The 11749-nt window shown below is 38.4% G+C and overlaps 1 protein-coding gene across 2 annotated transcripts in view; it reads right to left on the bottom strand.

Annotated features, from left to right (window-relative positions):
- Positions 1 to 11749, bottom strand: part of LOC121390772 (protein phosphatase 1 regulatory subunit 7-like) — a 45760-nt gene that overhangs the window by 9934 nt on the left and 24077 nt on the right. The window contains exons 1-5 of one of the 2 annotated variants that reach the window (XM_041522689.1): positions 11132 to 11407; positions 9086 to 9269; positions 7396 to 7461; positions 4521 to 4651; positions 3805 to 3967 (exon numbers count right to left, since the gene is read on the bottom strand). In XM_041522689.1, the coding sequence (XP_041378623.1) occupies positions 3805 to 3967; positions 4521 to 4651; positions 7396 to 7461; positions 9086 to 9265 (540 nt within the window). In that variant the 5' untranslated portion in view covers positions 9266 to 9269; positions 11132 to 11407. Of the gene's footprint in view, positions 1 to 3804; positions 3968 to 4520; positions 4652 to 7395; positions 7462 to 9085; positions 9270 to 11131; positions 11408 to 11749 lie in introns of those variants that run through there. The other variant, XM_041522688.1, reaches the window with a different exon arrangement.

Genomic DNA, 11749 nt, shown 5'->3' with positions numbered 1-11749 from the left:
ACCGTCCCTAGAACAAGTGTATCAAAATAATAGTTGTAGTAGTTCTGATAATCCGACCGTCCCTAGAACAAGTGTATCAAAATAATAGTTTGTAGTTCTGATAATCCGACCGTCCCTAGAACAAGTGTATCAAAATAATAGTTGTAGTTCTGATAATCCGACCGTCCCTAGAACAAGTGTATCAAAATAATAGTTGTAGTAGTTCTGATAATCCGACCGTCCCTAGAACAAGTGTATCAAAATAATAGTTGTAGTTCTGATAATCCGACCGTCCCTAGAACAAGTGTATCAAAATAATAGTTGTAGTTCTGATAATCCGACCGTCCCTAGAACAAGTGTATCAAAATAATAGTTGTAGTAGTTCTGATAATCCGACCGTCCCTAGAACAAGTGTATCAAAATAATAGTTGTAGTAGTTCTGATAATCCGACCGTCCCTAGAACAAGTGTATCAAAATAATAGTTGTAGTTCTGATAATCCGACCGTCCCTAGAACAAGTGTATCAAAATAATAGTCCCTAGAACAAGTGTATCAAAATAATAGTTGTAGTTCTGATAATCCGACCGTCCCTAGAACAAGTGTATCAAAATAATAGTTGTAGTTCTGATAATCCGACCGTCCCTAGAACAAGTGTATCAAAATAATAGTTGTAGTTCTGATAATCCGACCGTCCCTAGAACAAGTGTATCAAAATAATAGTTGTAGTAGTTCTGATAATCCGACCGTCCCTAGAACAAGTGTATCAAAATAATAGTTGTAGTAGTTCTGATAATCCGACCGTCCCTAGAACAAGTGTATCAAAATAATAGTTTGTAGTTCTGATAATCCGACCGTCCCTAGAACAAGTGTATCAAAATAATAGTTGTAGTTCTGATAATCCGACCGTCCCTAGAACAAGTGTATCAAAATAATAGTTGTAGTAGTTCTGATAATCCGACCGTCCCTAGAACAAGTGTATCAAAATAATAGTGTAGTAGTTCTGATAATCCGACCGTCCCTAGAACAAGTGTATCAAAATAATAGTTGTAGTAGTTCTGATAATCCGACCGTCCCTAGAACAAGTGTATCAAAATAATAGTTGTAGTAGTTCTGATAATCCGACCGTCCCTAGAACAAGTGTATCAAAATAATAGTTGTAGTAGTTCTGATAATCCGACCGTCCCTAGAACAAGTGTATCAAAATAATAGTTGTAGTTCTGATAATCCGACCGTCCCTAGAACAAGTGTATCAAAAATAGTTGTAGTAATCCGACCGTCCCTAGAACAAGTGTATCAAAATAATAGTAGTTCTGATAATCCGACCGTCCCTAGAACAAGTGTATCAAAATAATAGTCCCTAGAACAAGTGTATCAAAATAATAGTAGTTCTGATAATCCGACCGTCCCTAGAACAAGTGTATCAAAATAATAGTTGTAGTTCTGATAATCCGACCGTCCCTAGAACAAGTGTATCAAAATAATAGTTGTAGTAGTTCTGATAATCCGACCGTCCCTAGAACAAGTGTATCAAAATAATAGTTGTAGTAGTTCTGATAATCCGACCGTCCCTAGAACAAGTGTATCAAAATAATAGTTGTAGTAGTTCTGATAATCCGACCGTCCCTAGAACAAGTGTATCAAAATAATAGTTGTAGTAGTTCTGATAATCCGACCGTCCCTAGAACAAGTGTATCAAAATAATAGTTGTAGTAGTTCTGATAATCCGACCGTCCCTAGAACAAGTGTATCAAAATAATGTAGTTCTGATAATCCGACCGTCCCTAGAACAAGTGTATCAAAATAATAGTTGTAGTTCTGATAATCCGACCGTCCCTAGAACAAGTGTATCAAAATAATAGTTGTAGTTCTGATAATCCGACCGTCCCTAGAACAAGTGTATCAAAATAATAGTTGTAGTTCTGATAATCCGACCGTCCCTAGAACAAGTGTATCAAAATAATAGTTGTAGTTCTGATAATCCGACCGTCCCTAGAACAAGTGTATCAAAATAATAGTTGTAGTAGTTCTGATAATCCGACCGTCCCTAGAACAAGTGTATCAAAATAATAGTTGTAGTAGTTCTGATAATCCGACCGTCCCTAGAACAAGTGTATCAAAATAATAGTTGTAGTTCTGATAATCCGACCGTCCCTAGAACAAGTGTATCAAAATAATAGTTGTAGTAGTTCTGATAATCCGACCGTCCCTAGAACAAGTGTATCAAAATAATAGTTGTAGTAGTTCTGATAATCCGACCGTCCCTAGAACAAGTGTATCAAAATAATAGTTGTAGTTCTGATAATCCGACCGTCCCTAGAACAAGTGTATCAAAATAATAGCTGATAATGCGACCGTCCCTAGAACAAGTGTATCAAAATAATAGTTGTAGTTCTGATAATCCGACCGTCCCTAGAACAAGTGTATCAAAATAATAGTTGTAGTAGTTCTGATAATCCGACCGTCCCTAGAACAAGTGTATCAAAATAATAGTTGTAGTAGTTCTGATAATCCGACCGTCCCTAGAACAAGTGTATCAAAATAATAGTTGTAGTTCTGATAATCCGACCGTCCCTAGAACAAGTGTATCAAAATAATAGTTGTAGTTCTGATAATCCGACCGTCCCTAGAACAAGTGTATCAAAATAATAGTTGTAGTTCTGATAATCCGACCGTCCCTAGAACAAGTGTATCAAAATAATAGTTGTAGTTCTGATAATCCGACAATCCCTAGAACAAGTGTATGACTAACATTTTAAAAGAAAATCACCATTTTGTTTTTTTAACTTGGCGACCAATAAAGTGAAACAAGTGATAGAGAAGTGCAAAATGAGCTAATTTAAGAATAAAATTTAACAATAAACAAGTCAGCATCTTGAGGTCTGTTGTGTGATTTTGTTTGTGAAATTGGATTATGTCCAAAATATTATAGTGACTTTGACTTCTCTCTAATACTAACATCTTGAGGTCTGTTGTGTGATTTTGTTTGTGAAATTGGATTATGTCCAAAATATGATAGTGACTTTGACCTCTCACTAATACTAACATCTTGAGGTCTGTTGTGTGATTTGGTTTGTGTAATTGGATTATGTCCAAAATATTATAATGACTTTGACCTCTCACTAATACTAACATCTTGAGGTCTGTTGTGTGATTTTGAAATAAGATTAGGTCCAATTTTTCAGAAAGAAACTTACATCAGTTTGGTAACTCGATTAAAGTCTATTTATTTTGTTGAGCGACACCACTTGAGCACATTGATTAATTAATCATCAGCTATTGGATGTCAAACATTTGGTAATTCAAACTTGTCATCAGAGGAAACCCGCTACATTTTTTCTAATGCAGCAAGGGATCTTTTATATGCACTTTCCCACAAACAGGAAAGCACATATCATGCATGGCCTTTGACCAAAAAAAGACATGTTTAATTTAACAACGCACTCAACAAATTTTATTTACGGTTATGTGGCGTCAGACATATGGTTAAGATCCACGCAGATATTGAGAGGGGAAACCCGCTGTCGCCACTTCATGGGCTACTCTTTCCGATTAGCAGCAAGGGATCTTTTATATGCACCATCCCACAGACAGGGTAGTATATACCTTTGATATACCAGTCGTGGTGCACTGGCTGGAACGAGAAATAGCCCAATGGGCCCACCGACACAGATCTATCCCACACCGACTGTGCATCGAGCGAATGCTTTACCACTGGGCTACGTCCCGACCCAGTCTTTGACCAGTTGTGGTGCACTGGTTGGAACAAGAAGGAAAAAAAACCTGCAGCTATATTAGTGCCTGCATTATCATATAAGAGTCACTCACCCTGATTTTGTTGGAGCCAAGTTCCAACATTTCCAGCTGAGTCAATTGTGAGATATTTTCAATCTTTGAAATCTTGTTGTGAATCAGAAATAGTTTCTTTAACTTCAACAACTTTTCCAGTCCAGTCAGTTTGGAAATTTTGTTAAACGACAAGTCAAGTTGCCTGAAAAAACCCCAAAAAACAAAGCAATTAAGAAATTACTAAAACATATTTTAGTGATAAAGAATACAACATGAGTGGCCAGTAGATACCAGTTATCTTACAAGTTTATTTAAAATGTATCTAAAGCAAGTTAAATAAGTTTTTAAACAAGTTGTAAGATAAATGGAATCTAATAGACACGACGTCTCTCAAACAAACCAATACCTATTTACAGCCCTAATCCTTGTAGTTAACTTATGTGTCACAGACAAATAAAAACATTTCTGGTTAAATTATATATCACAGAAATATCGATTCAGTCTCCTTTTTTTCATTGGGTGGTATGGTGCCCTTTTTTCGAAGCTGTCTTGGCACTACGAAATACCCTCATAAGCTATGACGTCGCAATGGCATGTGTGTCTCATTATGTAAGATTTACTCAAGGTTTAATAAGCTATCCAAATTCTCCATAATTAAGACCTACTCAAGATTCACCATGCTATCCAAATCCTCATTATGTATGATTTACTTAAGGTTTAATAAGCTATCCAAATTCTCAATACTTAAGACCTACTCAAGGTTCACCATGCCATCCAAATCCTCAATGGCTGTGATCTGATTGTCATACAGGTCTAGTTCCCTCACTGTGGAGAGAGTCGACAAACCTTCCATCTTCTTCAGAAGATTCTGTCGTATACACAATGTCTGTAAAAAGATCAAAACAATTTTTAACAAGACAACAATAAAATTGTATTTGGCTAATGTTATGGAGATTCAATAAGTGTTACTGGGACAACAGGTCCCCCCCCCCCACCCCAAACAGTAACTCTAAGAAATACCATAGCACTCTCAGATTCATTAAGTGTTACAGGGACCACAGGTACCCCCCCCCCCCCCAACAGTAACTCTGAGAAATAATACCATAGCACTCTCAGATTCATTAAGTGTAACAGGGACCACAGGTACCCCCCCCCCCCCCCCAACAGTAACTCTAAGAAATAATACCATAGCACTCTCAGATTCATTAAGTGTTACAGGGACCACAGGTACCCCCCCCCCCCCCAACAGTAACTCTAAGAAATACCATAGCACTCTCAGATTCATTAAGTGTTACAGGGACCACAGGTCCCCCCACCCCCCAACAGTAACTCTAAGAAATAATACCATAGCACTCTCAGATTCATTAAGTGTTACAGGGACCACAGGTACCCCCCCCCCCAACAGTAACTCTAAGAAATAATACCATAGCACTCTCAGATTCATTAAGTGTTACAGGGACCACAGGTACCCCCCCCCCCCCAACAGTAACTCTAAGAAATAATACCATAGCACTCTCAGATTCATTAAGTGTTACAGGGACCACAGGTACCCCCCCTCAACAGTAACTCTAAGAAATACCATAGCACTCTCAGATTCATTAAGTGTTACAGGGACCACAGGTACCCCCCCTCAACAGTAACTCTAAGAAATACCATAGCACTCTCAGATTCATTAAGTGTTACAGGGACCACAGGTACCCCCCCCCTCAACAGTAACTCTAAGAAATACCATAGCACTCTCAGATTCATTAAGTGTTACAGGGACCACAGGTCCCCCCCCCCCCCCCAACAGTAACTCTAAGAAATAATACCATAGCACTCTCAGATTCATTAAGTGTTACAGGGACCACAGGTACCCCCCCCCCCCCCAACAGTAACTCTAAGAAATAATACCATAGCACTCTCAGATTCATTAAGTGTTACAGGGACCACAGGTACCCCCCCCCCCCCAACAGTAACTCTAAGAAATACCATAGCACTCTCAGATTCATTAAGTGTTACAGGGACCACAGGTACCCCCCCCCCCCCAACAGTAACTCTGAGAAATAATACCATAGCACTCTCAGATTCATTAAGTGTTACAGGGACCACAGGTACCCCCCCCCCCCCCCAACAGTAACTCTAAGAAATAATACCATAGCACTCTCAGATTCATTAAGTGTTACAGGGACCACAGGTCCCCCCCCCCCCAACAGTAACTCTAAGAAATACCATAGCACTCTCAGATTCATTAAGTGTTACAGGGACCACAGGTCCCCCCCCCCCCCCCAACAGTAACTCTAAGAAATAATACCATAGCACTCTCAGATTCATTAAGTGTTACAGGGACCACAGGTACCCCCCCCCCCCAACAGTAACTCTAAGAAATACCATAGCACTCTCAGATTCATTAAGTGTTACAGGGACCACAGGTACCCCCCCCCCCCCCAACAGTAACTCTGAGAAATAATACCATAGCACTCTCAGATTCATTAAGTGTTACAGGGACAACAGGTCCCCCCCCACCCCAAACAGTAACCATGAGAACTAATACCATAGTACCCTCAGATTCAATAAGTGTTACAGGGACCACAGGTACCCCCCCCCCCCCCCAACAGTAACTCTAAGAAATAATACCATAGCACTCTCAGATTCATTAAGTGTTACAGGGACAACAGGTCCCCCCCACCCCAAACAGTAACCATGAGAACTAATACCATAGTACCCTCAGATTCAATAAGTGTTACAGGGACCACAGGTACCCCCCCAAAAAGTAACTCTGAGAACTAATACCATAGCACCCTCAGATTCATTAAGTGTTACAGAGACCACAGGTACCCCCCAAACAGTAACTCTGAGAATTAATACCATAGCACTCTCAGATTCATTAAGTGTTATAGGGACCACAGGTACCCCCCAAACAGTAACTCTGAGAATTAATACCATAGCACTCTCAGATTCATTAAGTGTTATAGGGACCACAGGTACCCCCCAAACAGTAACTCTGAGAATTAATACCATAGCACTCTCAGATTCATTAAGTGTTATAGGGACCACAGGTACCCCCCAAACAGTAACCCTGAGAATTAATACCATAGCACTCTCAGATTCATTAAGTGTTATAGGGATCACAGGTACCCCCCAAACAGTAACTCTGAGAATTAATACCATAGCACCCTCGGTGTTGTTGGTTGAGGGTACCTGTGACAGGAATATGCCTCCAAATTGGCAAATTAGAGGGCAAGGCTATTTGACCTTGACTAATGGGAGATATTTTAAGATCACCATTGCCAGAAAGAGAGAGAGAGAGAGAGAGAGAGAGAGAGAGAGAGAGAGAGAGAGAGAGAGAGAGAGAGAGAGAGAGAGAGAGAGAGAGAGGGTGTGAGAGAGAGAGGGGGGAGAGAGAAAGAGAGAGGAAAGTGACAGAGATTGAAAGAGGAAAGCGAGGAGAAAATCAGAGAGAGAGAGAGAGAGAAAGTCAGAGAGAGACAGACAGAGAGAGAGAGAGAGAGAGAGAGAGACAGACAGAGAGAGAGAGAGAGAGAGAGAGAGAGAGAGAGAGAGAGAGAAAAAAACAGACAAAAAGACATGGGGGTGGGGGGTGAGTGGAGGGACAAACATGACAAATGATGTGTAGGGACAATTACTTACCTCACACTGGGTTAGACATTCTAAATTTTCTATCTTGACAATTCGGCTGTGGTAAAAATCAACATCCTAAAAAAAGAGAACACAACATACACATGCATTAGTCCAGCAGTAACACAAAAATTAGTAATTGTAGAACATTTTAATTACGGTTATACGGCATCAGAGATATGGCCAAGGATCACACAGATAATTAGAGAGGAAACCCTATGATGCCATGCAATGGGAGATTCTTTCTAATCAAGGGCAAGGATTCTTTTATATGCAGCATCCCACAGACAGGACAGTACATACCATGGGTCAAGACTTAAAATTAACAGGGAGCAGGCAGTAAGTGCTACTAAAAATGCATAATCAGAAAATATTTTGTTTAATTTTTTTTTATTAGCAACAGTTGGTGATCAGTTTTCAACTGAGTAGCAAATACTATTTGCAAGTAAACTGCTTTAGAATTGTATAGAAATCTCTGAAATTTGCGTAGTGAATGTCAGTGCAATACTACAAAATGCTCCCTAATAATATGCTTTCCTTATTGTTTCAAAGGCAGCTTTTGTTTTCTATCTTATTTCTGAGTATTCTAGATATACATACATGTATCCAGAATTCCTATTTTCAAAAGTGATAATAAAGCCATAAGATTTTATTAATTTATCTCAAGTTTAAAAAAGGTACATTATCCAACTCATAAGGAATCTACATGTTATTTCGAAACAAATTTCTGGAACTGCTTGTAAATTTCTAAGATTTGCCTCCAAATATTGTTTCCCAATCCATAAAATGAATTCAAAGTCTTGACCAGTGTCCAACAAATGGTCAGGCCCTAATCTAGGTGGAGAAATGAACGTTTTCTTTACCAAAAGTCGGCTCAAGTCGCTGAGTTATTAGCAGTAGTGAGAAGTCGAAATCTCCGTAATATTTTGGATCTAATCCGATTTCAAAAACAAAATCACACAACTGACATGCCAAGACCCTGACTTGTTTAGTGTCATAGCTCAATTGGCATCTTGTCAATCTGTGTTTTTACTTTTGTGAAAGATTGTACATCAACGCATGTCATGTCGTTTGCAGTGATCAGTCATGCTTTGTTAATCCTTGGCCACATTCGTATCAGTAATGCCAGAAAATAATAATGATTACTTTCATTTTAACATAACGACACATTATCAACTACTTAAAAAATATGCAGTTGAAAAAATCAAATATAGTCCACAGTAAAAGAACTGCCATGGAGAATTTAAAAAAAACTTCACGGCATTGCTGATTGCTGTGGACAATTGCAGGGGTTGAAGAAAGGAAATGTTTTATTTAACAACACACTCAACATATTTTATTTACGGTTATATGGCGTCAGACATATGGTTAAGGACCACAGAGATATTGAGGGAGGAAACCCGCTGTCACCACTTCATGGACTAATCTTTTCGATGAGCAGCAAGGGATCTTTTATATGCACCATCCCACAGACAGAATAACACATACCACGGCCTTTGATGTACCAGTCGTGGTGCACTGACTGGAGCGAAAAATAGCCCAATGGGCACACTGACGTGAATTGATCCCAAACCAACCGCGCATCAAGCGAATGCTCTACCACAGGGCTACGTCTCACCCCTTGCAGGCGTTGAATGCATATAAAATGGTTGATGGAAATTTATACAACATAAATTAAAGAAGATGGAGATAAGCTGGTCACCAAGGCATTTGGATCTGTAATGACAATCCTCTGCACATTTTCCACGACAGGGCTGTCAATGTCCTCTACTTCATCTTCACTGATAAACTGGGCTTCATGTGCTTGTGCCACTGCTGGAGATGCAGGCAGCAATTTCACCTCATTCACATCCACATCCACTTGTGCCTTTGAGGCAGACATCTTTCTATAGATTAAGAAAATAAAAATAAATGTAAAAATGAAAGTAACATATTTAAGATCAAACAAGACCTGTTGGCTGATCCCAAAACTGCAAATGTAGCGGTAATAAATATTGTTTAACCAAAGTCAAAAGAAGAATGGTTCTTGTCTTGACTTATGAAAAAGAAAAAAGAAAAAAAAGAAAAAAGAGGAAGACTTGTTATCCTCATGTAACCATATACCGGCCTATTAACAGGAAATGGCTTTTATACACAAGCATTGTAATGTACAATCAATTTGATGAAATAATATTTTACCTTCTTCAATTTACTATCGAAATCAACCAACAAAGATTTATAACCCTGTCAGTTTCTATTGTGAATAAATTAAATGCAAGCCATAGTCTAATGTGGACATTCCTCAGATCCTCACATAAACCGGGCTATTGTTTTTCATCTTCTAGAGAGACACGTGTCACATAACTTTGTCAAAACTCTTATGCAATGAAATCTGCGAAGCAGACAAGAATTTGCCTACTTGTCTTTTTCTCATCTGTACAGTTATTTTTTTCAAAGGTTTTTGTTAATTCAACAAAAGTATTCTGATGTCAGGGTACACACGTGTGCAGATTCCTTACAAACAAATCATATATAAATAGACCGGTTTTTGTGGTCGCCCAGTTCACAGTATTTCAGATATCCTGGAGTAATCAATAGTCAAGCACAACGGCAAAAGTACCGTATTTTCCCCCCCTCTATTTTAAAGAAATATTTCTTGGAATTAGTTTAAGGTTAGGGTTAGGGTTAGCGATAGTTATATACAATATATATTAAAACAATTTGTTCTGTAAAACCAACATGAAGTTTATATTTCGTAATCCAGTATCGCTATGTTTTGCCTTTGAAAAATTAGACATTTTGACTATTCTGTATAAAATTTCTTCCACACGGGTGCTTTTGATGGTGCTTTTGGAAGAAATATAGCACAGAAGACAGAATGAGGCATCATGGGACTAAATCTTCGTTTTATTCCGTACACGTTCGGTTCATTCCGTCAAAATACACCCTATGAGATTTATAAGTATTAAAATGCAGTTTCACTTGTTGATCCACTGCATGGTCGAGTGGATACAGTGGTCGGCTATAGTCCCGATGGTCTGGAGTTCGAATCCAGGCCTAGCACTACATCGTTTGTAGTGTTTAATGCAATACCCAGTACATATGGTTAATTCAATACCCCAATAGTGGGGGAAAATACGGTACTCTTTCCAGCACAACAAACAGTAAAGTAAACATGTAATCGAAAAGAAATAAAACAAATATTATTTACTTAAATAGTTAGTCCTTTGCTGTATATAACACACTATTTGTTATTAATACTAAGTTACTGCCGAATTAATTTGCCAAAGCAAGTTTTTAAATAGAATGCATTTTTGGCATACTACGTAAAATGTAACAAATAGTCGCGCACTCCATTATATTTACATTTCAGTTTCAGGACCCGTATATTTGGTATTAGAGAAAACTGACATCATGACATGTCATGTGTGACTATTCAACTGATAGTCTTTACGATACTGGTTACTTTTTTTTAAAGATAGCATCTATAGTATATGTATGCTGAGATGGTCATTAGTTGATCATAACATCATTCACAGTTTGTCCATTGTGGATCATTGACGTATATAAACTACTATAAAGCAGTTTTTTCCTTTAAGTTAAACTGTGAGTCCGTGAGTGAAAAACAAACTTTTGATGAGCACTCGTTTGTCATTTTAAATTTCCTAAAGCACGACGCATATTTAGGTGATTACTAATCAATTATCGATCAGCTAGTGTAAACAGACAATCCATCACAAAATTTCATCTGATTCCCAACATTACTTACAGCTGTATATCTATAAAAATTTATAAACAACACTTCGCCTTCTTAAACAAAACAAGTTCATAAATACTAATTCGCTTCATATTCAAGTACTAAATATGTACGTTAACAATCGACCGAATTCTCGTCTATATAACATAGTCTCGCTTAACTGAGACCCTTTGGAGAAACAATTTATAGTGACCGAAACTATCAGCGACAGTGACTGACAGTTTGAGTCTGGACCTCGTTCTACGAAGCGATCTTAGCCCTAGTTTGTTTTGTTTTAACAACAACACTAGAGCACATTGATTTATTAATCATCAGCTATTGGATGTCAAACATTTGGTCATTTTGAAATATAGTCTCAGAGAGGAAACCCGCTAATTTTTTTAAATTTTTTTTACATTAGTAGCAAGGGATCTTTTATATATGCACCATCCAACCGACGGGATAGCACATACCACGGTCTTTGATATACCAGTTGTGGTGCACTGGCTATAATGAGAAATAGTCCAATGGGCCCACCAATGGGAATCGATCCCAAACCGACCGCGCATCAAGCGAGCGCTTTACCACTGGGATACGTCTCGCCCCAAGATAATCTTATGTGCATATAGGCTACTTTATGCACTTAAGCTG

The sequence above is a fragment of the Gigantopelta aegis genome, chromosome 15 (assembly GCF_016097555.1).
Source record: "Gigantopelta aegis isolate Gae_Host chromosome 15, Gae_host_genome, whole genome shotgun sequence".
NCBI lineage: Eukaryota > Metazoa > Mollusca > Gastropoda > Neomphalida > Peltospiridae > Gigantopelta > Gigantopelta aegis.
This window is presented reverse-complemented; position numbering and strand designations above follow the sequence as displayed.